We start from the raw sequence: 27,919 nt of genomic DNA on the forward strand, positions 1-27,919 counted from the left end.
ATCCGAATCATGATTCGACACACTGATTAATTTGTGCTCCGAAGCTTCATTAAGCAGTGTTTTGAAATCAGCCATCACTATATAAGTCGTTATTTTTTTTTTTTTTTTGGTGCACCAAAAATATTCTTGTGGCTTTATAATATTAATATTGAACCACTGTACTCACATGAACTGATTTAAATATGTTTTTAGTACCTTTAGATCTTGAGAGAGGAAATGTCATTGCTGGTTATGGAGGGCTCACTGAGCCATCGGATTTCAACAAAAATATCTTAATTTGTGTTCCGAAGATTTATGAAGGTCTTATGGGTGAGGAACGGCATAATGAATGACAGAATATTCATTTTTGGGTGAACTAACCCTTTAATATGATAATTTAAAATAGTGTAATACAGTGTTAAAGGGATAGTTCACCCATTTTTGGAGAATGTCAGTAACCAAATAGTTGAGCTCCATTGACTTCCATAGTAAGAAAAAAAAAATACTATGGAAGTCAGCGGGGTCCATCAACTGTTTGGTTACCGACATTCTTCAAAATATATTTTGTGCTCAGCAGAAGAAAGAAATTCATTCGGGTTTGGAACAACTTAAAGGTGAGTAAATTATGACACAATTTTCATTTTTGGGTGAACTGTCCCTTTAAATATCACGCGATATACGTTATTATAATAAAACGAATACTTAATAATAATTTGTATACGCGAATTATATAATAAACAAGTATTCGTATATAATTGTTAATTTATAAATAATTTAATCATACACAATATTACAAAGTAGTTGTTTGTATTTTTACAGGCGCGTTTTCACGGAGCGTTACGGTGCCTCGCGCTGTTTCGGTTGAACTTCCTCAACGCTCAGCTGACTCGAGAGGAGGAATCATCATCACACGGGGGGAATCAAGGGAAAAACAGCCATGGCGGCGGAGATCCACTCGAGGCCTCAGAGCTCCAGACCCGTCCTGCTGAACAAGATCGAGGGCCACAGCGACAGCGTGAACACGGCCGTGCTGATCCCGAAAGAGGATGGCGTTATCACGGTCAGCGAGGACAGGTACAGCCGGTGTTTACACGAACACATGATGACAACGCTGAAATCAACACTTGGTTTATTTATCTGTTTATTTGTTTACATCGTACAAGTGTTACTATGGTGGTGCCACGGTAATACCATGGTACTAAAGGATTACCATGTTTATATAGGGTATTTCCATGATACATCATGACACTGTTTTGAACAGAACTTCACAAGCTAGATTGTTGCTTGAAAACTTCAGATTTGAGGATGAATTATGAATTACTTTAACATTCATTGCTTCCCATAGTCAACATTGTTACTACAGTAAAACTGTGGTAAGTGTGTATTTACCATAACTGTTATCATGTGACCACAAATCAAAAGCAGAATGATTCTTTAAGCTTCTCAGTGTTTGAAGATCTTGTTCATTTATGTTGGGTTTACACTATCAATAATTCTAGTATATTAAAGCAACTTTTGTAAGACATTATGACATAAAAAGTCGAAATTCTGTCATATTTATGAGATGAAAAGTTTAAATTATGACAAAAAGACTTTCTAAGACTTTTCATCTATGACTTAGTATGACTTAGTATGTCATAATTATGTCTTTTGCACTTATATCAAGTATGATATGATAGATTACAGGCTAAAATACTAATGTATTATTTATTACTACTATAGATTATTGTAGTTATTGTTGTGGTAGCTTGATATATACACCGTTATCATCAAAAATTTATTTAAAATGACTGATTTACTGTCAAGGACATCCCATATTAATGAATTATCTTGGCATAAAAGCTGATTACCATGGTAATTTGGACACGTTTTACTTGTTTACATAGATATTGTGCTCCATTTAAATGTCTTTGGATAATATTTGTGTTTTTCATATGATTTATATGAGGAAAACCTGCTGGAAAATGCAACTTAAAGGGTTAGTTCACCCAAAAATGAAAATTCTGTCATTAATTACCTACCCTCATGCCGTTCCACACCCGTAAGACCTTCATTAATCTTCCAAACACAAATTAAGATATTTTTGTTGAAATCTGATGAGGCCTGCATAGGGAGCAATGACATTTCCTCTCTCAAGATCCATTAATGTACTAAAAACATATTTAAATCAGTTCATGTGAGTACAGTGGTTCAATATTAATATTATAAAGCGACGAGAATATTTTTGGTGTGCCAAAATAAATAAATAAATAATGACTTATATAGTGATGGCTGATTTCAAAACACTGCTTCATGAAGCTTCGGAGCACAAATGAATCAGTGTATCGAATTATGATTCGGATTGCGTGTCAAACAGCCAAACTGCTGAAATCACGTGACTTTGGCGCTCCAAACCGCTGATTCGATACGCTGATTCGTTATGCTCCGAAGCTTCATGAAGCAGTGTTTTGAAGTCAGTCATCACTATATAAGTCGTTATTTTGTTTTTTTGGCGCAGCAAAAATATTCTCGTCACTTTATAATATTAATATTGAACCACTGTACTCACATGAACTGATTTAAATATGTTTTTAGTACACTAATGGATCTTGAGAGAGGAAATGTCAATGCTCCCTATGGAGGCCTCATCAGATTTCAACAAAAATATATTAATTTGTGTTTGGAAGATTAATGAAGGTCTTACGGGTGTGGAACGGCATGAGGGTGAGTAATTAATGACAGAATTTTCATTTTTGGGTGAACCAACCCTTTAAACCAGCCTAAGTTGGTAAGCTTGGCTGGTTTTAAACAGCCTTTTTTAATAGTGTTAGAGGGGTTTTGAATATTTGTCAGTGTAAAAGCCATTTTCTTTGAGCAGTGACGTTGGTTAAGTTCCTCTCAGGATGAGCACATCAGTGCTTGCTTTGTTTCTGCAAGACTTGAAATCATATCTGATTTCGCCATGCATTTCAACAGACTCGTCTTAATGTTTTAAAACAATGACATCCTTGTAAAATGGGATTTACATCTTTTTAAATGCTTAAAAATGATCGATCAGCAAGAGAGGAGCTCAAGAGTTCAATTTGTTAGAAAATGTTTTGGTCCAGAAAAGAGTTTTAATTGATTCAGAGCAGTTTAAAGCATTTTGGTAAGGCAAAACCGTGTTAGTGGAGGTACATGTGTGATCATGTCCTGATTATCTCTCTAAGAGCAGATGCACAAACATATGATACGCTTGAGATTTTAGCAGGAATTGAAACTAAATGAACTGAGAGTTCAGCTGCTCCGGCGACACGTATGCATGACCATCACACTTCAGAGGGTTGGTTATTTTTGTTTTGTTTTTTTGTTATATTAAAGTAAGAATGGTCTCCACATATAGTATACATTCATCAAATACTTTCACTTCAAGTCCACTAAATCCCAGCGTCAGCCCAATCACAAGTACCGGTACTAAGGAAGAAACCTATACATATGAGCCTGACAAAATTTTTAAAATAATTTTAAAGAGAAACGTCAAATGGACGTTTTGCATCTGAAGTCTTCATATAAATATTTAAGTTCGATGTGTGAAATATTTTATGTTAGATGCGCTTAATCGATTTGACAGCTTAACATTGATTTCTGAACTAGGAGTGGTCTCTTAATTTTTTCCATAGCTGTATATATATATATATAATACTCTGAACAAAATTATAAATCTCCTTTGCCGAGATAATCCATCCATCTCATATCAAGATGCTGATTAGACAGCATGATTATTGCACAGGTGTGCCTTAGGCTGGCCACAATAAAATATATATAACACACACACAGTCAAACCAAAGTGTATTCAGACACCTTGAACATTTCATTCATTAATTCAGTTTATATTGTTAAACTACAGAATGTTGTTTGTGTTTATTTCAGGACGATTCGAGTTTGGCTGAAGCGGGACAGTGGACAGTACTGGCCCAGCATCTACCACACTGTGTCCTGTGAGTGTCATTATTTCATCATTGACTCACTCTTAAGTTGTTCCTAATATGTTTAGCATAATGTTCACGCTGTACTTTTCTACTCAATGAAAGTGAATGGGATCTCGAATATGGCGAGATCAGGTTTGACGTGAATGAGCATCATCAGTTGTGAAGTAAATTAAGCAAAAGATACATTTTTAACACACAGTCTTCACGTGCAATGGTATGGTTGCTATGGTAACTCGGTCTGTTACCATAGCAACCATACCATCCCCTTTATATCTCACATACTGTACATTCACCAGTAAGAGCATCATTGCTCTTTTTGTTTGAGCTGATTGACATGTCCAATTCCACCGGGATCTGTGTTTGAGAAAAATAAGTTGAGAAAAAGTAGTAGGAGAAAAATGCTTCAGATACTGTTATTTTAGCTTTAATGTATTTTTATTTCAGTTTCAGTTTTGGTAATTGTAGCACTTCAGCTCATTTATTTCCTGTAGCTGAAGGCAACATTTCTCATCTTCATTTAGGCTAATGTTTTTCATCTGATATGTGTTCTTTTATTTTAGCTTTATTTCAGTTAACAAAACGTTTTTTAATATTTTTATTTAAATAACACCGTTCAGAAATGGTGTTATTTAGTTCCAGTAGTAGCACAGAATTGACACCAGCAGAAATCTCAGAGGAAGTGGGTCAAGTGTTTCTGTTTCTGTCCAGCTCCGTGCTCCTGTATGTCATATCATCATGAGAGCAGGCGGATCTTCATAGGACAGGACAATGGAGCTGTTGTGGTAAGTGTCACTGTATCGCCCCTGAGGGCTGAAGTGTTTTCAAATGGTGAAGATTATGTCTCTTCATACACTTGTACTCAGGGCAGCTCTGTGTATTTGTGTATTAAAGGGGGTTTATTATGCTTTTTCCCATGTTCATCTGTCTTTAGTGTGTAATGTTGCTGTTTGAGCATGAAAGTTCCTCCAGCAGGAGTTACTCTCTATATCAGGGTCACTGTTTCTGAACTCCCTGAAACGCCTCCATTTTAGTCTCGAGTTTCTTCCAGGAATAAACACGCCACAATATTCCTCATTTAAATAATTCCCGCCAAAGGCATATGCAGAATAAAAGGGCGGAGCCTGGTTGAGTTAGTTAGTAGTGTGTTGAAACTGTTATGTTACAAAAACACATTCAAAGTGCTCGACCAATCACAACGCACTGCCGACCAATCAGAGCAAACTGTGCTTTTCTGAAAGAGGGGCTTCATAGAGACAGGAACTAAACAGAGCGTTACTGACAGACTGTGAAGAGAGGAGCTGCAACAATGGAGAATATGGGAAAAATAATGTGTTTTATGAGCATTCAGGCATGAAAACCTACTCTAGTAGAGCCCAAAAGCCACAAACATTTTCAGATCATTTTCTTGCCTTCATGTTGTTCCCAACCTGTATGGTTTTCTGTGGAGAACAAAAAGAGATGTTTTGCTGAACATTCACACTGCCCTTTTTACATACAATTTAAAAAAAAATAATAATAATTAGGTATAACTAAGGCTGCATTTATTTGATCAAAAATACAGTAAATACAGCAATATTATAAAATATTATTGCAGTTTAAAATAAGATATGATATATTGTAAAATGTAATTTATTCCTGTGATCAAAGCTGCATTTTCAGCATCATTACTCCAGTCTTCAGTGTCACATGATCCTTCAGAAATCAAATTTTGGCAGAAATGGTTGCATTTCTTTCTTGATTCTTTGATGAATAGAAGCTGACAACAGCATTTATTTGAAATAGGAACTTTTGTAACATTATAAATGTCTTTACTGTCACTTTTGATCAATTCATTGCCTACTTGCTGAATAAAAATATTAATTTCTTAAAAATAAACTTCTGAAGTATAGTTTATAAAGGTACTGTGGACAAAAACACCATGTAAGTAATCAGAAGACTTGAAATAAATGCATAAATGGTGCTTTTTTGTCCTTATTTGGGTCTTGAGTGTCCCGATCACTGTATGGGAAAGCTCTCGGTTTGTGTTTCACAAAAATATGAATGTCATCTGGGTTTGTAGTCACATGAGGTTGAGTAAGTGGTTAACCTGTTGAGTAATTCATGCAGTTTTTCTGTAATGTTCTTTCTTCTGTGTTTCACAGGAGTTCCTCATCTCAGAGGATTTCAACAAAATGAACCATGTGAAAACATACCCAGGTAAAAACAGACACTTATGCATTATTTCCATTAGACTTCTCTCACACACTTTAGATGATGGGCTGGATTTCCCTTCCAGCAGAGCGCTGAAGTGTGTTTGTGCGGCACATGTGCTCTCTGTCCCCTGAGTGTGTTTCCTTGAGAGAGAAAAACACACACACTACACTACTTTCCTTTGGCCCACCCAATCACTTGAGGATAATTTGTTCTTTCCCAGCATGCCCTGGGGCTAAGACTCCCATGTGAGCTCTCAATAGACACTAGACACACGCACACAAGATGATTATGACTGGATGAGTCAGAGCAGCTCTGGAAAATGTGTCTGGAGAAAACCGGACAATGCCAGGAAAGTTTGTGTGTGTGTGTGTGTGTGTGTGTGTGTGTGTGTGTGTGTGTGTGTGTGTGTGTGTGTGTGTGTGTGTGTGTGTGTGTGTGTGTGTGTGTGTGTGTGTGTGTGTGTGTGTGTGTGAGAGAGAGAGACAGGCAGTATTCTGGCTAATAATATTTTAGTTGACCTAATTTGAATGAATTAGTTGTTATTGTGATCTGCGTTATGTTTCTTTCAGATCAAACACAGTTACACTGTTAGTTACTCTACCAGGACACACAATGACATCATCACATGATGACATCATCTCACAAACATCTCAACACACACAATACTCTCTGGTTAGGGACGTGAATCAAATCACAAAAGTGTGTGTTTGAGTGCAGAATCTTAATAATCCACATGATGTGCAGTTCAGCAGAGCATAGTTCATGGAATACTGTATCCCACAATGCAATTTGCTCAACGTCATCTTGTTTCCAGTGTCACAAATTTTTGATTGGACTGCCAAAGGTTAAGACATTTGACCTGAAATCATTACTAAATAATAAACATTAAATTAAAATACTAAATATATATTTTAAATTAACTAAAAATGCATGCAAAACTCAAATATTAATATTTTGGAATAGATTTTATTTGTTATATTTTCAGTTTTCATTTTATCTTTTGTAGGCTAATTAGTTTTTTTGGCTTTTGTCATTTTTATTAGTTTTATTTTTTCTTTATATCACTGTTTAGGCTTAATTTATTTTTAAGTTTTAGTTTTATTTAGATTTTATTATATATATATATATATATATATTAGTTTTATATAGATTTTTTTAGGTTTTATTAATTTCCAGTTATAATTTTGTGTTTGTTTGTTTTTTGTGATAGGCATTGTTTCTCTTTTTCTTTTTTTTTTTTCTTTTTTTTTCATCTTTTTTTTATTATTCATTTTATGTCATCTTTATTTCTATTAACAAAACAGTTTTTAGTAGTTTTCGGTAACAATAACTAATGCAAATGTCATTATCATCATGCATTCTGCAGACAGTTTTCACATACTATTTAAAAGAGAACCTAGTAGGAAGTATATACTACACAGTGAGCAGTACGCTAGTGTTCCATTCCTAACATATGTTGTGTCCCAAATGACGCACTATACACTATACACTCTGTGCTCAACTGTTTAGTGTGAACTTTAATAAGGTTATTTTGTCATTCAACATCAGCGTCTGTTATAGCCCCTCCCCCTCCACTACGTAATTAAAGCTGTGACAGTCAAGAGCATGAAGTGCCCAACATTCCATACTTCGTTTTTTTTTTCAGTTAATTAAGTGCATCAAATGGGTATTTAAAGTTCTTTTTGGAATTTTCAGTATGAACATTCTACTCAATATTTCTACTACAAAATCCAATAGAATCCTGCATTAGTACATGAACTGGGACGCACATGTAGTCTCAGACCCTTTGAACTGTGATCCTCACCGTGTGTGTGTGTGTGTGTGTGTGCAGCCCATCAGAACCGTGTGTCGGACCTCATCTTCTCTCTGGAGAGTCAGTGGGTGATCAGTACGGGTCATGATAAAAGCGTCAGCTGGATGAGCAGTCAGAGCGGCTCTATGCTGGGACGCCACAGCTTCGGCTCATGGGCTTCCTGTTTACAGTATCCTTGACTCCAGTCTCTCCCTGAGAAATATTTCTAATGCTTTTTTACATTTTATGCATGTGATTTCTGTGGATCGCAGTGGTTTCTGTAGTGGTAGTGTGCTGTGTTGGAGGTAACGTGACGTAATCAAATGTTATTAATAATTATTTTATATTATTATTAATTATATTGAAACATTTTCTGCTACCCAAGGTGCATTTATTTGTTGTGCTGCTTCATATTTTTGTGGAAACTATAGTTCTGCTCATTGATGTCTAGTTAACAAGTGCCTGAATGTCTTTCAGAGACATTTTGATTAAATAGATTCATTATAAATTTTAATGGACTGGCAAATTATTTAGTGTCCTAAACTGCTTTAAATAAATGTTTTTGTTATTAGGATTATTTCCTCTGTCCTGTGTTGTTTTCTTGACTACACAAACAGATATGATAATGATACCCAGCATGCCTTTGTGGGAGATTATTCAGGGCAGATCACTCTACTGAAACTGGATGAACAGTCATGTTCTGTCATCACCACACTAAAGGGCCATGAAGGTAAAACACCTACAAACACATGTTTACTGTGCTATCTGAATGAGGACAGCATATACATATATATATAAGACCCCAATATACTCACTTTTTGTTCTTCGATTTCACTTGGAGTCTATCAGTGCATTTATAATCCACATTTAGCAGTTTAGGGCTAAAAGGGAAATGTAGTCAGATTTATCTCGTTTTTGAGGACAGTTTTTGTCTCCAAACTATAGTTTGCTTTTTCTAAACACATACATCTTAGTGCCTTTTGTAACTGGTTTCAAAGTTTTGTGAAAGAAAAGGAACTGATTTCGCACTGAGCTTTTCCCTTAACGCCCTTCTGTCTGTCTGTCTGTGTGTATCTGTAGGTAGTGTTGCTGCGTTATATTGGGATCCGGTTCAGAGGTGGCTGTTTTCTGGAGCGTCTGATCACAGTGTGATCATGTGGGACATTGGTGGCAGACAAGGACGCACATTACTACTGCAGGGACACCAGTGAGAGACACACAGACACACACATGTTTGTTTTTGTGAATTGTGGGGACATTCCATAGACGTAATGGATTTTATACTGTACAAACTGTATTTTCTGTGCACATTTTTACTTTCTCAAAAAATCTCATTCTGTATGATTTATAAGACTTTTGGAAAATGGGGAAATGGGGAAATGGGGTAATGTCCTCATAAGTCACCCTCTCCTTATAATACCTATGTCATACCCATGTCATTATACAAATTTGTGTCCTGATATGTCACAAAAACACACACACACACACACACACACACACACACACACACACACACACACACACACACACACACACACACACACACACACACACACACACACACACAGGTTTCCATGTTTTATGGAGACTTCCTATAGACTTAATGGTTTTTATACTGTACAAACTGTATATTCTGTCCTCCTACAGTAATCCTTCCCATAACAGAAAACATTCTGCATTTTTAAATTTTCAAAACACTACATTTAGTGTGATTTATAAGCTGTTTTCCTCATGAGGACCAAAAATGTCCCTATAAGGTCAAAATCTACTGGTATTACTATCCTTGTGGGGACATTTGGTCCCCATAATGTAGGAAATACCAGGTACACACACACACACACACACTTGACAGTAATAGCCCTAATGAAACATCGCTATAACAGCCTGTGAATGGCATAAGAAACCAAAATTGGGAAATGAGAAGTATTTTCAGTTCCATTTCTTTAAAAGAAAATACTGAAAGTGAATGATCTTCATGAGTTTCAGTTACATTAACAATCTTTGAGCAGGTGCATTCTTCTAATTCTTCTAAAATATATCAGTCTGGACACGTCTGAGCCCCTAGAATCAAACATAGAGATGTAAGAGAGAACATGGATTCCTTATCGCGAAATAAATCACTTCAGAGTGATACGAGACCGTTATGGGGTTTAATTTGTTGTAATGACCGTCTGACTGTACATTTATGTCCTGTATATTTCATAGATACTTACAAAATAAGGTTTTGAACTGTAGTGTATGTAGGAATAATCATTTTGTCTCTGTCTGTGTCTCAGTGAAAAGGTCCAGGCGTTGAGGTATCTGCCTCTGACCCATCAGCTGGTGTCCTGCTCTGCCGACGGAGGAATAACAGTGTGGAACATGGAAACAACACGAGAAGAGGTACTTGACATAAAATGCCCGTATATGTCATAGCTGTTACTATTTCATGTTTTAGCATGACTGGAACGCTGTATTGACCAATCAGCATCCTGGAAGGGAATCTGTTTTATAAATACTAATATAGTGCGAGTTTAAATACACACACTGGACACAAACACCGATATCAGAACATATTCATGAATGAATTCATGGCCATGTGTCTAATCATGGAGCAGTGACGAAGTTTTCTTGGTGTCGCCATGGCAACCCCTGCGTCAGTCATTAAAAAGTCGCATCCATCTCTATGGTGACCAGAAAGCAACTCAGACTCAAAATGTCATGGAGACGTATCTCTTTCTCTCTTTCAGGCTCCGCAGTGGCTGGAGAGTGATTCCTGTCAGAAATGTGAACAGCCGTTTTTTTGGAATATAAAGCAGATGTGGGACACTAAGACCCTGGGGCTTCGACAGGTACTTTTTAAAATATAAAGATCCAAAACTTTTTCTTTTGCATGTTGTTCATCTGCACATCTAAGTTGTCTTAATGAAGCGTCTCAGTGCCCGTGTCATATCCTGTCCTCAGCATCACTGCAGGAAGTGTGGTAAGGCCATTTGTGGGAAGTGTAGTTCGAAGCGCTCCACGTACCCCATCATGGGCTTTGAGTTCCAGGTGCGCATGTGTGACGATTGCTACGACACAATCAAAGAGGAGGAGTGAGTTTGTTTTATTTTAGTTTGTCTTCTTTCTGCCCTCTCTTGCTTTCCTGTTTTTGATTCTTATTCTTGTGTGTTTACATTTGCGTGTTGCAGTCGGACTCCTCTGGCTACGTTTCATGAAGGGAAACACAACATCGCTCACATGGACATGGACCCGAGCCGAGGGCTGATGGTCACATGTGGAAGTGATCGAGTTGTTAAGGTCATACACTCATGCTTGATCTCTTTCATTCTAGTGTTTTAGTCACTGTGTTTGGAGTAGCACAATGTGTTATTTCTGCAGTATGCCGTATCTATACTAACACTGTATGTACAAATTTTTTAATAATATGCATTGTTGATCAAGATGACTTACATTGACAAACTGTGCAGTATATAACCAGATCACACTGCATGGAACGTGATATCCCACAATGCAATCCACTCAACTAATTTTTCACTGTGACAAATGAAATAAGAAATATTAGCTATGATTTTAAAACATCTGCTACCCGAATTAGAGCTGCACGATTAATCATAAAAAGATTGCAATCTCGATTCAAACACCCACACAATCTTATTTATTAATGACAGCGATTCATGTCTATTGACAAAATCATACCGGAACATTCAAATCTGTGTTTGTGCTGCCGCTGAACACAAAACCAACATCACAGAAGTATTGAGATAAAAGATTAAAGTTAGGATATAAACACTGATGTCTACGATAGCGATCAAAATAGAGCAAACCGCCTTTGGAAACTAACTTGGCGCTTCAAATAACAGTTGTATCGCTTACAACTTAAGCCACTATGTGGCGACTAGTGACTATTAAAATGTGTTTTTGTCATTGAATCTTTCATTCAAAAGATTTGTTCAAAAACACAGATTCATCCATTAATAAAACTAGTATTTTTTGAATTCATTCAAAACAAATAAATCATTCAAATTAATTAAACTTTTTTAAGAGTCCAGCAAGTAATATTTCCAGAATTATATATCCAGAACTGTGTGTGTGTGTATATATATATATATATTAGTGCTGTAATCTAACCTATGATTTTGTAAAAAAAAAAAAAAAAAAAAAAAAAAAAAAAGTATATATATATATATATATATATATATATATATATATATATATATATATATATATATATATATATATATATATATATATATATATATAATTTTTTAAATAAAAAACAATGTAGTAAGCAGTGTTGTTATTATAAAACTATAAAACTGTAAATAAATTAGTAATATTTTATGAAAAAGTAAAAAAAAAAGTAATGAAATGTAATAAATGTTCTCTTGGCAACTAACTGAAATAATAGTAATAGTTTAAATTGAAGTGCTGCACAAAACTACATTATTACTAAAACTTTAAAATTAAAATTAAAACTGAACATAAAAATAGCTGTCAAAATATTAATAAATACTAAAATAGTATATAAATAATAGTAAAATAACTAATTAAACTAAAAGCTAATTCAAGATATTAATAAATGCTATAATTGTATATAAATAATACTAAAATAACTAATTAAACTAAAAGCTAATTCAAGATATTAATAAATGCTATAATCGTAAATAAAACTAAATTAACACAAACATATTAAACTAAAAGCTAATTCAAAATATGAAATGCTGTAATATTATATAAATAATACGTAAATAACACTGTTAGTCTATTATGGTCTATTACATAAATCCCATTTGTACATGTTACGTGTGAATGGTTTTAGGTATAATTTACACAAATTGGTTCTGATTGTGTTTGATGAATGAAGTCTTCTCCAGACCTCTGATTGGTCCTCCTGCTAATCATTTGGTCGGCCTGTCAACAGATCTGGGACATGACGCAGGTGGTGGGAAGCAGTGTAGCGGCGGGATTCTCTCCCCGCTGATTGGCTGTTTCTGAAGGCCCCGCCCACACTCCACCAAGCGATATCTGTCGAGGATCATGGAAACACTCACCTACCTGTCTAACTCTCTCGTCCTTCAGCTGTGGAGTCTACGCAAAACAGACAGTTCAACAGGGTGTATGTGAATATATGTGTGTGTTATTGGGATGGTCCTTGATTTATGAATCGGAGGCATTCATGTCTCTTATGAGATATGATGGCCTGGATTTGAGTGAACATGAACTCAAGGTACTTTTAAAAGCACAATATTTGCGCTCTTTCACTCTATGTGTGTGTGTGTCCCTCTATTCATAAGTACCATTCAAAAAAACAGGAAGCATTTCCTTCATCCAACATCCTGTTTATTTATCCATCTGTCTTGTTTATCTTTCTTCCACTTTTTGAATTTGAGTGCCACTACCACTTGCATAAATTCTAATACAAACTTGCATTTTCCCCCAAAAACTGTCACTGAAACCCAATAAGGCTCAAACTCCGAGACAGACGGGTTCAGGTCAGGTAGGTGAGGATAATTAAATGTAGCATATTAAATCCATGGAGCATTTTATGACTAAACGCATTAAGTTAGTACATGATGTTTGTAGTGTTCTGCTGTTAAACACTATTTATAGCACTAATCATCGTTTCTCTGTGGTTTAGGGACAAATTAAAATTATGGTTAACTCAAAAATTAAATTTTGTCAACATTTATTCACCCTTGTATCTTTTCAGAACTGTTTCACTTTCTTCTGTGGAACAGAAAATTGGATATTTAGCAGAATGTTGATGCTGCGCTTTCCATGCAACAGAAATGAATGAGAACTGGGGCTCAAAAAAATCATAAAACGAGCCCATACGATGTGTGCACTATAACTCTTCTGAAACTTTATGATAGCTTCCAAAACCAAAAACGAACAATAAAAGTAGTCTTTCCGATTTATGCGTTATATTAATTGTGCTATATTCTGACAAAATTAACTTGTTTTTCTTCATAGTAGTATTAAAATCTTTTGCATATTCTACGTTGCCATTTTGCAATTGCGTACGAACTGAGCCCCTAAAAGGACATGGTGATGGGCAAAGATATGAGAAAAATATATTTCCTTCACAAAACATTTGCGTTCCGACAAGAAACTTAGCATTCGCTCGCAAAGAACTCAAAAGTTTTGTGAGCGAACGCAAAGTTTTTCGGTGGAACGCAAATATTTTGCGAGAGAATGCAAAAACATATAATTTTTGCTCCCATATCATATATTTTTTTCCATTGAAGGAGGAAAAATTATTTGGCAATGCTTTCGCCTTCTCTCGCAAATGTTTTGCGTTCTCCCAGAAAACTTTGTGTGCGCTCGCAAAATGTTTCCCCTGAGAAACTTTGCATTCACTCGCAAAGAACACAACATTTTTGTAAGCGAATGCAAAGTTTGTCAGGAGAACACAAAAACATCATTTGCGAGAGAATGCAAAAACATTGACATATTTTTTCTTCCCATTTCATTATGTTTTCTATTATCATGTCAATTTAGGAGCTCCGTAGTAACGTGACGACCGGTAGTATTTTTCAAACCTAGCCGATAGATATGCAAATGAGATTCGAGAGACGCGGGATTTTTATCATTTCATTCTGTTCCTGACACAAATGGAATGTAAACATTTTTTTATGTTCCACTAAAGTAGGTTTTGGAACGACGTCAGTAAATGATGACAGAATTGTCTTCTTTTTTTTTTTTTTTGTGCACTATTTCTTTAATGTACGTATTAGGGCCTATTTTTCTTTCAACATGGCTTCAGATTCACGCTATGCCGCTGTACGGCTATAAGCAACTTCTAGATGTTTTAAATTTACATACAGCTCATAACTAAGGTAACACTGGCCTTTGAGAAGATAGTAACCTGTTTACAAACATTATAACTGACCAGCGCTGTTTCTGGCTTACTTTCGATATTTCTCTCTCTTCATCTTCATTTTTTTTTTCTTTTTCACTCTACTGTGACGTCTGGAGTTTCCCTCCGTTATCTTTCGCTCATTGTCTTGATGAGTTCTCTGTTCCTTGCACTGAATTGCACAGTCTGTGTGTGTTCATGATCTGAGGGTACAAACGGTGTTTGTGCGAATGTTTGCATTAAATGGCTGATTTGTGCCTGTGTAAAGCGCTTGCTTCACGGCGTTCCTTTTGATTTGGCCTACGTCTCATTCCGCGTGTTGTAAATAATGTCCACTCATAAACTGATTTTCCTCATTTTCGCTTCATGTAAAATTCAAGCTGGATGTGAATGTAAGAGTTGTTTTCACAGAAAGCAGATCTTGTATGTTGTGTGACATCTTTTTGTGTCATTTAATTGGAAATATACTGGCGACGATTGTAATTTCTCATCTTTCATTTTCGGTTAGAATTGTTCTTATTGTGTCCTTAAAGGGACAGTTCACCCCAAAATGAAAATTTTAACCACTTTTTCATTTACTCAACCTTAAGTTGTCCCAAACCTAGCTGTATGAATTTCTGTATTCTACTTAACACAAAAAAGAACATATTTTGAAGAATGTCAGTAACAAAACATTGACTTCCCTAGTATTTCTTTTTTTTTTTTTTTTTTCAGTGGGGTTCGTCTACTGTTTGGTTACCCATATTCTTCAAAACTTCTTTTGTGTTCAGCAGAAGAACAATTTAAGCTTGAGTAAATTATGACAGAATTGTCATTTTTGGGTGAACTATTCCTGTAACATCTATTTTACTGAAACTGACACTTCAGGGAGTCACGCCGTTTTGCCGAGATCACAGTTCAAGTAAAATTGGAAAACTGTTTTCTTTATCTTCAGACATTGAAAACACTGTAAAATTCACCATGCTTCTAATTCTCAAACTCTAAAACTGTAAATAACTCTAAATGACCTGTTTTTCTATGTTCTTTTTCTAAGACTTGCTTTACTTCAGTAGTTCAGTCAGTAATGAAGTATTATTCTCTCTATGTATACAAAGTTGAGCTTCTGTGCTGGAAAGCTCAAACATATGTATTTTTCATACGAAAATCTCTTTGTTGCTAATATGAAAACTGACGCAAGTCTTAATGCTGACTGGTAGTTTCTGCCCAGAGATTGAACAAATTATTACAATAAAGTTCTAAGCTGTATCTCACATGCAAGATATATAGTTTTTCTTATTTCAGCTCTAAATACCCCACATATCATTTATTATAGCAAAAACACAGTTTTTGTGTGTCCCTTTAAATGCAAATGAGCTGCTGCTCCCAGCCCCCTTTCCAGAAGAGGGCGGAGCTTTAACGCTGCATTCATATGGGGCGTCAACGCTTGATGGAGGGATTGTCTGAAGCTTGTGTTGACGCAACCATTATAGTGATAACAGCCAATCACATTACTTTCCGGTGCTGCATGAACGCAATTGGCTAGCGACTGCTCTAGGGTGTTTGCATTAAGCGATCTGATTGGCTGATGCCTGCGTTGGTGCTTAAAGTTGAGAAATCTTCAACTTCTGCCACTTGCAACACGAGTGAAGCGACCCGACGAAACCCACAATTCAGTTCGGCAATGCATGACGTCACCCATTCGAAGTAAATGAGAAGTGTTAACGCCGACGCCCCGTGTGAATGCAGCGTAGCAGCTTGTGCTTCACTTGCTCAACAACAACAAAGCTGGAGAATCTCACACAGCCAAAATGAGGATTGTCAGTAACGGTGTTCAGCCTTACATTGTTCAAACCGGAGTCGACACTGATGGAGAGACTCAGGAAGAACTTTTAGAATGAAACTGGACGTTTCTGAACGGTTAGTGGATAAATGTGCTGGCCTTTGCAAATAAACAGGGTTTTAATGCCTTGTCTTTACAGAAAAGGTGCAGTTTTTCAAGACAGTCACCTTTTACACTGTTCTTTACAAACGTGGTTATACAATATATAAACGAGGTTTAAATTAGACTACGGACATCTGGTCTCTAAAACATGGTCTAATATTGAACAATAACTTTAGCTGCATTTCTTGTGGAACAGGCTAATAGGCACATTGACTGAAATGCCAATTTGCTCAAAAATCATAAAAAATAAACAGTGTGACACTTACTACTTCTGGAGGTGAAGCCTGGATCATGAACTTTTGGTACAGATCCATACTTGAGTAACAACTTTTTAGCAAAGCCTGCCTTGCATTGCCCTCATTCACAAAGCAGTCTGGAGTGAAATGATTTGCACAGATATAAACGAATTTAAGTATATTTTGTGGGCGCATTGCCTTCAAAAATAAATCAAATCCACTGCATCCTCAGTGGCTCAGATGTTGGGAGAAAATTAAGAGTCTTATGTTCACTTATGTTTAAGTCATTTTTACCCTTTTCGGTCAAATATTGTGCTGCAAACCTCAATAACAGATTTATGTTGTGAATGCTGGCAAATGACCATGGTATAAGCGGGATAATCCACGGCTAGCTGTGCATTAATCGATTTGAATGCACTCTGCAGAGGTTCTTTGCCTTATTTATCCCTTACTTATTTCTTTATTTTTTATAGTTTCTAGGGTGAATCCTATGGAACACGTAAAGGGACATGGTGATGGAAAAGATATGAGATAAAAGGAAAAAACTATATAACAATGCTTTGGATTCACTATCCTACATAGCCCAACACACATTCAACACACCTTCAAATATATTTATTAATGTTTGATGAAAACTTGTGAAAATACAGTCATAATTAAATGATTAACAACACAGTCTATATATGTAATAATGTAATCATACATTATTGTCAGAACAAATAACGATTAAAAAAAAAAAAAACTCTACACATCATTTCCTTATTCTCTGGAACATCAGGTGACTCTCAAACCAAAGAGACATCCAATCACATGCCCCCAAAAGCAGGAAATGTTCTTTCCAGTCAGTTTCCTGTGCTTCACCAGGTGATTGGCCGTGAGTGAGTGATTGACAGCTGGGGTGACTCCGGTCAGAACGGGTTCCCACCTGATTGACCTGATTCGTTGGAGTCACCGACACAGTGAGAACGCACTGCGATTGGCTGAGATTGATCACGTGGTGTCAGAACAAGCTGTCGGAAAAGAAGGATTCCTGCCTCTTCTGTGACCAATGATAGGAGAGAATTGAAATGTACAAGGAAGCAGAACAGGAATAAACAGGAAGTAGACATTGTGGTAAAAGACTTAAACGTATTTAAGCATTTATTGAGCATAACAGTCTTTCACACCTTCACACTTTCAGAGTTCAGGAGGACATTTAATCTACAGCTAAAAGTTGTTGTGAGGTATTGTAAGTACATTCACACTGCTTTTACAGGTGAGAATAATGTCTAAACTGTTAAAATGTGTTGTGTGTTAGTGTTCTACGTTTATTTGTGTAGCAATTGTGTCATGCGAGTGTATTTAGTGAGGCTGGAAACCCTTGGCCAGATCCTCCATGACGCTCATGAATTTCTGATCTTCCAGCTGTGAACTGTGCGTCCAGGCTAAGGGAAGATGAGCCGACACCATCTGCCGATCTAAAAACACACACAAAGACATAGGGATGTTTAAAACAGGCCATCCGTCCAAACGGATCTGGAGAAAAGATTCCTATTGGCTGAAGAATCAATATAAACTGCCTGACCAAAAAGAAAGTTGCCATTGGGAATTAAATAGTCAAATACTTAAAGGATTGGTTCACTTCAGAATTAAAATTTTCTGCTAATTTATTCAACCCCATGTCATCCAAGTTGTCTTTATTTCTTCAGTTGAAAAGAAATGAAAGTTTTTGAGGATAATATTCCAGGACTTTTCTCCATATAGTGGACTTCACTGGGGTTCAACGGTCTGAAGGTCCAAATGTCAGTTTCAGTGCAGCTTCAAAGAGCTCTACATGATCACAGAGCAGTGTAAGACGAGCATTTGTGGTTTAAAAAGACAAATTTTATTCTTTATGGAAAATGCTGATCAATTCCCTAGATAAGATCTTTATTCCTCGTCTGGGATCATATAGAGCTGTTTGAAGCTGCACTGAAACTGTAATTTGGACCTTCAAACCGTTGAACCCCAGTGAAGTCCACTATATGGAGAAAAATCCTGTATTTGCCAATTTAAATCCAAACAGCAATTTTTCTTTTTTTTTTTTGGCAGTGTATACATGTATATAGAGAGCAATTGTAGGATTTAAGAATGATTGTGAGGTTGTATATGCCTCAGTAGAAGCCATATGTCTGATCTCAAGCAACTTCCAGTTGAAGAACTACCCATCATCCTGAAGCAAAATGCACCAACTGGAGAAGTTGTCATTACCATGGAAATGCCACAGCAGTGACTATTCGCTGAAGCTACAGTTGCTAGGTTACTTTATATGGCCATGTATCATAAATAAATAACATATACATGAATTCAAAACTATAATGGTGCACCAATCAGGTTTTGCAATGGTTTATTTAGTAGTATGTTCTCTATATCAGTGTCAGTGTTTCTGAACTCCCTGAAACGCCTTCATTGTAGTCTTGAGTTTTCTTCCGGGAACAAAAACGACACAATATTCCTCATTTAAATAATTCCCGCCCAAGTCATATGCAAAATAAAGGGTCGGAGCCTGGTTGAGTTAATAGTGTGTTGAAACTTGCGGTTATGATAAAGGGCGGGACATTTCCCAAACACACTCAATCACAACACACTGCTCCAGCCAACCAATCAGAGCACATTGTGCTTTTCAGAAGGAGGGGCTTCATAGAGACAGGAACTAAACACAGCGTTACTGACAGACTGAGAAGAGAGGAGCTGCAACAATTCAGAACATGGGAAAAATGTGACATTCAAGCATATAAACCTATTCTAATAGAGCCCAAAAACAAAACCAAGACTTGTAAAAGGGCATAATATGACCTCTTTAGTTCTTTCACCTGTAGTGTCTTGCTTTAAAAGACTAGTACTTGAGTAACTCTGAAGATGTGAGCACCCGCTGTTCAGTTTCCCAGTTCCAAAAGGTCATGAGGTCGCCTTGAGTTCACTCCGGCCGTGTCTGGTACAGAAGCTCCGCCCACTACAGCTGCACTGGAGCTCCGCCAACTCGCTTTTCCCTTTCTTGATCTCTCTCGCTCGTTCCTTCTCCTTTCATCCTCGTTCTCTCTTTCACTGTCATTGTCCGGTCTTTCTTTGTACACTCTTTGTATTCTCTTCGTCTTCTCTCTGCTTTTCTTGCTTTCATCAACGTCTTTCATCCATTCTTTGTCTCCTGAAAGACTCACTTGTTTTATATTGAAACAGATGGATGCCTTATTGGAGGAGATGGAGAATAAGACAGCGGCTCTGTTTCAAAGCCTAGTGCGCTGCCTCATTGCTCACTGCCTACATAGGGATCTAAGCAAGTGATTTAGAACACTCTACAATTTTTTGCACCACACAAATAGCATGGAGGAATAAACTCACAATTGATTGAGTTGCAATGCTGCCAAAAAATATCAATTCAAAAGATTAATCAAATTTAAAATGCAAATTAAAATGTAATTTTATGCTTAGAGTATTAATAGTTTAATTTAGCAACCTGTTAATGCCAAACTACTGCAATGAGTCAAGTCTCCCCTGTGTTTCACATTAGTAGTGCTGTTTGTGTGGCACATGATTGATTTCTGTGCAGTTAGTAGCATGTAGGCCGCAAGGTGGCTCCCAGTCACAACGTTTTGAAAGACAGCCAGTGTGTGTGCTTGTGTGGGGGTGTGTTTGCTCACCCTGAAAAAAATGCCCGCTGGGATTCTTGACAGCCGCCTCGGACACAGCGAGCCAGACGACCGTATCGGCCCCTTGCTCCGGTGTCCGCAAACGCTCCTTCATAGAGCTGTGGAAATCAGGCATCGCGTTCGCAATGGCTAAAGAACGAGAGGCGAGAATGAATCCATTAGACATCTTCAAATCAGTCTGAATAAATAAACATTTACATTTATGCATTTAGCAGAAGATTTTATCCAAAGTGCCTTACAATGCATTCAAGATATACAACATTGTAAATAAAAATTTTTGTTCAACATCAAAAGTTCAGGTTAAAATGTTTAGGTATGATGGATGCATATTTTAAACGTTTGACCAAATGTAATCACATTTTTGCAGTTTAATTCATTTAAAGTCACCATGAAATCAAAATTGACCATTCTTTTTTCCTTCCTAAAATCATGTGCCTCATATTTTTTAATCAGAATAACTTCTCCATCTTGCAGCAACTTCTCTTCTCTGATGACGTGTTTACTGGGGTAAGGGCGGGACAACCTATCAATCACATGAGATCCAACACTACCAAACCACAACCATCCAACCATCAGACCATCAAAATCAAGCCCTGTCCAACATTTGTTCTTGTTTGCAAAGCCATTTCACACTAGGGAAGACTACTGACTATTGAAAAAGACTTGCAATTTCCATTTCATGCCGACTTTAAATGTAAAAATATTCCATGTCTCTTGAAAGTGCATCTATAATCATTCATGCACATTTTCTTCATTAAAATTTATGATGATTGCGCATTTGCAATTACTTGGCGTGTCGACCCATCCGGGGTGCATCACAGAGAAGTGGATGTTGGGATGAGCTTTAGCAAACTGCTCCGTCATCACCACCTGCTGCCTCTGAAACACAGAGAATCAAGTACATACTGAAGTCACTTCTGATAGAGTCACTACAGCTACTAAACCAGTGAAATGGAAAAGGCATGAATCATTTTTACAGTGATTTTACATGGTTATACACTTTTTTTTTTTTTTGAAAAATTTGAACAGGATGCATTAAACTAATCAAAGTAAAGATAAAGACATTAATAATGTCACAAAATATTTCTATTTCAAATAAATGCTGTTCTTTTGAACTTTCTATTCAAGCTATAAAAACATTTCAACATTGATGATAATCAGAAATGTTTCTTGAGCACCAAAACATACAAGAATGATTTCTGAAGGATCATGTGACACTGAAGACTGGAGTAATGATGCTGAAAATTCAGCTTTGATCACAGGAATAAATTAAATTTTAACATGTATATTCACATAGAAAACAGTTATTTTACATTGTAATAACACAATAATTCACAATATTAAGTTTTTACTGTATTTTTGATCTAATAAATCAAGATTTTTGAAGTCCAAAATAGTGCTTTGATCCATCATAAAAGTAATCTACACGACTCCAGGGAGTAAATAAAGGCCTTCTGAAGCAAAGCAATGGGTTTTATCCATATTTATCCATAAATATCCATATTTACATCTTTATAGAATAAAATAACTAGCTTTCAACAGACGGCCTACGCACATCGACTTGCGGCAAAAGAGTAACTTCTGACCTGACGCATGACGTATTTATGAATGCGGAAGCGCAGAGGATAAAGCAAAACAAAACACTGGTCTAAAATGAGAATTTTAAAAAAGAAATGAGAGGATTTCTATATAAGAACCACGAGAGGCATCTAAGCTTACACTAATCCTACATCCTACGTCATACATCGCGTCAGAAGTTACTCTTTTGTCGTAAGTCGACTTGCGTAGGACTTCTGCTGGAAGCTAGTTATTTAAAGATTTAATTTCTTAGAAAAATGTTTTGGGCTTCAAATATGTGAGCCCTATTCACTCCCATTATAAAGCTTGGAAGAGCTAGGATATTTTTTAATATAACTCTGATTGTGTTCGTCCGAAAGAAGATAGTCATATACACCTAGGATGACTTGAGGGTGAGTAAATCATGGGATAATTTTCATTTTTGGGTGAAATAACCCTTTAAGTAAGTAATCAAACAATCAGCTCCATAACATCAATGAGTAAACTAGCAAATGGCATCATAACAAATCAGTATGTGGACACAAGCTTTACTTTTGACTATGTATGTACCTTGTTCTGTGCGTACACCATAGTGCCATCGTATCTGCCCCTCTGAGACTGCAGGTTTCCTGTTCGCAGTTTCTGCACCAGCATCCCACCGGATGATACTGTTATCTGAAAGAGAGGATAGAGACGGTGACCCGTCTGACATCTGTCTCCCGCTCTCAGTCTCTGGTTTACTCACCACTCTGGGGTCAGGGCTCTTCTCCAGCAGAGGAATGAGGCTCTTGATGAGGATGTACACGGCTGAACAACACAACACAGATATCAGATCAAAACAGTCTGGTATGCTCTTAAAGATATTATAAAGTTAGTAGGAAAGGTCTGGTTTTGTTCGTGTTTGTTTGCTCACTTACCCAGAGAGTTGCTGGCAAAGCTTTTCTCCAGACCCTCACCATTCACCTCCCTCTTAGTCATCATACAGCCGGCGTTATTGATCTGTCACAGCAGAAATGCGTTTATTTGAAATAGAAACCTTTTGTAACACAATAATGCCTTTACTGTCACTTTTGATCAATTTAATGCATCCTTGCTGAATAAAAATCGTGCTGACCCCAAACTTTTGACCCTATAGTGTGTATGTATTTTAAAGCAGGGAGATGTGAGATCGCCTCACCAGGACGTTGAGAGTTTTGTACTTTTTCTTGAAAGACTCCGCAAACTCCCACACTTTTTTGGTCTCAGACAGATCCAAAATATGCACATAGATTTCCTGCAACCAGACCAAAAGTCATGCATTTTATAAAACATAAAACTGCATTACAAACAGAGTTTAAATAAATAAGTGGGTCATTTTAATGATTCATGGTAAATTATTTACACGCTATTACATTATTTTTAAAAGGCACGTTGGTGGAAGCTTCTAGGATTTGATTCTGTGTTACCATCAGCACCTTTAACTATTAAACCACAACCCCAATATCCCAATTGTTCAAATATACTCATACTTTGTTTCCAGAGTCTTTGACGATCTCCGCTCTGGCTTCTTCCGCCTTGTCCTTGTTCCTGCAGACCATGTGAATTGTACCACCTTAAAGAAAAGGAGGAGTCAACAGGTTACACTCCGGCCCCCAAAAAAGCACTTGGACACTAAAAATAACACTTTAAAATATCTGAATGCCACTGCTTTAGATAAATGCAGATAGATAAAACGCATGTATTTAGAGAAAAGCAAACCCAATATTCCAGGATACTGTGTAATGCAATGGCATTTGTACATACTGTATGTTTTGCATGACCGAAATGTTCAAATACTTTCTAGCAACAGTGTATTTTCATAACCATATGGAAAGCAATCTGAAGAACATCTGTACACCACTAGGTTAATTTATATCTTATACTAATTCAGACACCAGAGGATAATCACATTTTAGCTATCAACTACTGCTGTTTTTCCCCAACACGCACCTTTCTTGGCGATGGCCATGGCGGTTGCTTTCCCAATCCCGCTGTTCGCTCCAGTGATCATAAAGGATCGGCCTGCCATCGACACCTCCAGGTCTTTCTCAACAAAGTTTTTAGACGCTGACAGAAATGCCCCCCTGAGACACACATTTAATTAATCTTAAAATGTGACGGGGTTATCTGTGCACCCTTCAAAAACACTGCTAGATTAGTTCAGTTGACTAATTAGTTCACTTTTTGTATGCTTTGATCTATTTGACATCACACTTTTTCAAACGGAGCCTATTATGCCTTTTTTTACAAAGTCTTGATTTTGTTTTTGGCTCTACTAGAACAGGTTTTCTTGCTTGAATGTTCAAAAAAAAACATTATTTCCTCATATTCTCCATTGTTGCAGCTCCTCTCTTCTCAGTCTGTCAGTAACACTCTGTTTAGTTCCTGTCTCTACGAAGCCCTCTTTTCAAAAAGCGAAATGTGCTCTGACTGGTCAGCTGGACCAGTGTGTCCTGATTGGTCAAACGCTTGTGAAAAGCCACACCCCTTACCATAACCGTGAGTTTCAACGAAGTGAGCCGCACACATCCTGAAAAGTGAAGCCAAAGCATTTCGAAGGCTTGCTGGCTGCAGTATAGATCATAAACACTTCCCTCTCCATGTAATCGAATGGGACATGAGTCACTTAACCATAGACTGTAAAAAAAGATGGACGACACACCTTCACTCTCTTCCATTGTAGAAAAGTGAAGCCGCCAGTGTCCCAATATGGGATCTTATGCTGATTTGGGACCCAGAGTCTGCGCAGTAGTGAGCGAACTGGAGCCGCGGTATCAAGGTCCTGCCCACACTCCCGCAGATTTAGTCACAAGCAGATCGGTTAGTACAGTTTACTGCAGAACATCCCATAGGTGTAAAATAAACAGTTATGGAAAATGTAGAAAGTGAAGTTATAGGTACAATCTCCTCCCGAAGATCCTGAAAAAAGTCAGTTCGCTCAGAGAAGCTGTCAATCTCAGCTGTCAATCATGACATCACACTAACTAAAACCAAACTTACATAAAAAACAAACACTTGAACTTACATCAGCATGATAAAAACTACAAAAAATGACAAAATCCATCTTTGAAGTGTAATTTAATTGTTTAGTTTGTCTCATGTCCCATTCGATTACATGGAGAGGGCGGGGTTTATGACCTATACTGCATCCAGCCACTTGGGGGCGATCGAAACGCTTTGGCTTTACTTTTCAGGACTTGTGCGGCACACTTGGGTTGCATTGAAAAGCTTAAGGTGCAGTGTGTACATTTTAGCACCATCTAGAGGTGAGGTTGCGAATTGCAATATAACAAAGCTACAGTGGCCAATACAGGACAAAGATGTCGTCATCTGAGAAAGCAGAGAGTAGCCAGTTAAGCAAATGTGAAACATGCGTGAAATGTAGAAACATGCCGCCGCAAAATGGCGACTTAACATGTAAGGATGTTTGTAGATAGAAATGGCTAATTCTAGGGTAATAAAAACAAGGGTTCGTTATATATGATGCCTTCGGAGGACACATTCTAAGGCATCAAGACACATCCGAATCCAAAGTTATCTCTCCTGAGATACCTTCATCTGATCAATTTATGAAGCCAGCATAGATGCATACTTCGCTGCCTTTGATATCCTACAATCCTGTGCTTCCATTCTGTGACCGTTGAGCTAAAAAAAATAAAGATGGCGTCTGAAAGTTGCAGTTGGTGGTCAGTTTGTGTGTACATGTACGTTTTTGACCAACGTTTTCCACTTTTGATGTCATTTCTAGCGAGATATTACTATTGTAACACTTAAATATTCACTTAATATCACCAAAGCTTGCACTATTTTGCTGTAGATCATTGAACTGTTACTCTGCCTCAGAAATCTGTCCAAAATCAACTTCATGAGGTGCCTTCATGCGCAAACGATGCCTGCAAAGTCACTGCCTGATAAGTTTTCGGATGCAGCCTTGGTTTCAACACGCTACTAACTAACTCAACCAGGCCTGATCCCTTTATGTTGCATATGCCTTGGATGTGAATTCCCAGAAGAAGACTACAATCAGGGCGTTTCAGGGAGTTCAGAAACAGTGACACTCATATAGAGAATAACTCCCGCTGGAGGAACTTTTTCATGCTCAAACAGCAACACTACACACTAAAGAAAGATGAACATGTAAAGCATAATAGGTCCTCTTTAATGATGAAGCACATGTCAATGGAAGAATGTTCTTCTCAACTGATACAAAATTTAGGTTCTGTATTTGTTTGCCACTTAATGTCCTGAAGCGAAACCAGTTGAGAAGCACTGTCCTAATGTGTGGCCTTGCGTCATCGCTTAGCTAATGAGAGCGAACTATCAGTGCGTCCTCTGATAGCACCGCTCCTGGTATCGGCAGCGCTTGTGCCCTTGAGCCCATGTCAAAGACTGGCTTTGTCCACGCGTGCCAGGCCAGGCGGAGGGATGAAGAGGAGCGAGGAGGTGCCGGGGGCAAACAAGCTTTTCTCGGTAAATGCGTGCACTGTTAAGGGTGATGTGTGTCCCATTATAGGACGTGAGAGGTCGACCCGGGTAACAATTTATTAGGAGGACAAAACAGAGATGCAGAGGCTACTGAAAGATAAACTATTTCTAATCATTTGTGAAATTGGATTTCATGGAAAACGAAAAGCAATGTGTGTTAGTGTGTTTACTCGCAGAATGTGTTAAAAATAACATGTTTTGTGTTGTTTTGAACATACAGTCAAACCAACATGTATTCAGACACCTTGAACATTTCATTCATTATTACAGTTTATTCACTAAAAAATGGTACTAAAATATAACAAGATCTCAGAGTTAAACTGTCAGAAAAAAATAATCTTAATCAAAACATGGTCAGGTCAATGTGTCTGAATAATTTTTGGTCCCAAATTTTTATCAATTTTACTGGTAGTCCACTATATGAAGAATTGTTGGGTATAATATGTCACAGTTACATAAATGAACAATAGTGTCCTGCACCCACTAGTAAAAATATATCAAAAATTATATCTAGTGTCTCAATAATTTTTTATTTGACTGTATTTATTGTATATTATATCACCATATTACACCATATTATTAGATTTATGAAAGTTAATGTTTTAATTAAAACATTTACATAATTATACATGGGAGTAGACGTCCAAGTAGGACTGCAGACAAATTCTGGATATTTTAATCTTAAATGTCCAAATATTTTAATAAATTTAAATTAAAATGTAAGGTTTCTGAGCTTTAATTTTAAATTCATCAAAACATTTAGAATTTTTTATTTTTCATTATTTATTTTCCAGACCCCATTAGCCTACATATAATCTTTAATCAAACTCCTCCTAATGAGGACAAATGTATAAATACAGAATTCATAATAAAAATTGCATTAAACTTGCTATGCCATGATAAGGAGATAAACAGCTGTATAATGACTGAAATCTGACCTATGCAATATTTAACACTTTAATTATGGATTTCAAATATTATAAACCTTCATTCAAAAATGCATATTATATTATATTATATTATATTATATTATATTTTATATTATATTATATTATATTATATTATATTATATTATATTATATTATATTATATTATATTATATTATATATCTGCATCGATGAAGCATTAGGCCTATGTGTAATTAAGTTTGTTAATGTTGTTATGAAGTATTTTTGAAGCAGTGCAGCTCTTACTTGGTGAATTCGGTGAGTCCTTTGAGGAACCATGCTGAGTTCCGGTACAGAGACATTCTCACACCCGCGCAGTCGCTCAGGTCGCCCGCCGT

General features: G+C 36.8%; 2 protein-coding genes across 2 annotated transcripts; one reads left to right on the forward strand and one right to left on the reverse strand.

The window, feature by feature from the left end:
• Positions 1-869: 869 nt before the first annotated feature.
• Positions 870-16,051, forward strand: wdfy1 (WD repeat and FYVE domain containing 1). The gene is made up of 12 exons (XM_067364734.1): positions 870-1,053; positions 3,868-3,935; positions 4,635-4,708; positions 6,068-6,122; positions 7,951-8,101; positions 8,529-8,641; positions 8,992-9,118; positions 10,188-10,293; positions 10,641-10,742; positions 10,855-10,985; positions 11,082-11,190; positions 12,815-16,051. The coding sequence occupies exons 1-12, from the start codon at positions 917-919 to the stop codon at positions 12,872-12,874; spliced, it is 1,233 nt and encodes a 410-aa protein (XP_067220835.1). The 5' UTR covers positions 870-916; the 3' UTR covers positions 12,875-16,051.
• Positions 16,052-17,949: 1,898 nt separating this feature from the next.
• On the reverse strand, positions 17,950-27,883 carry dhrs12la (dehydrogenase/reductase 12-like a). The gene is made up of 10 exons (XM_067366024.1): positions 27,828-27,883; positions 24,100-24,233; positions 23,640-23,722; positions 23,309-23,404; positions 23,049-23,130; positions 22,877-22,938; positions 22,702-22,806; positions 21,363-21,453; positions 20,566-20,703; positions 17,950-18,366 (listed from the first exon to the last, which is right to left on the reverse strand). The coding sequence occupies exons 1-10, from the start codon at positions 27,881-27,883 to the stop codon at positions 18,251-18,253; spliced, it is 963 nt and encodes a 320-aa protein (XP_067222125.1). The 3' UTR covers positions 17,950-18,250.
• Positions 27,884-27,919: the final 36 nt, after the last annotated feature.

Source organism: Chanodichthys erythropterus, chromosome 17, assembly GCF_024489055.1.
Source record: "Chanodichthys erythropterus isolate Z2021 chromosome 17, ASM2448905v1, whole genome shotgun sequence".
In the NCBI taxonomy this organism is placed as follows: domain Eukaryota; kingdom Metazoa; phylum Chordata; class Actinopteri; order Cypriniformes; family Xenocyprididae; genus Chanodichthys; species Chanodichthys erythropterus.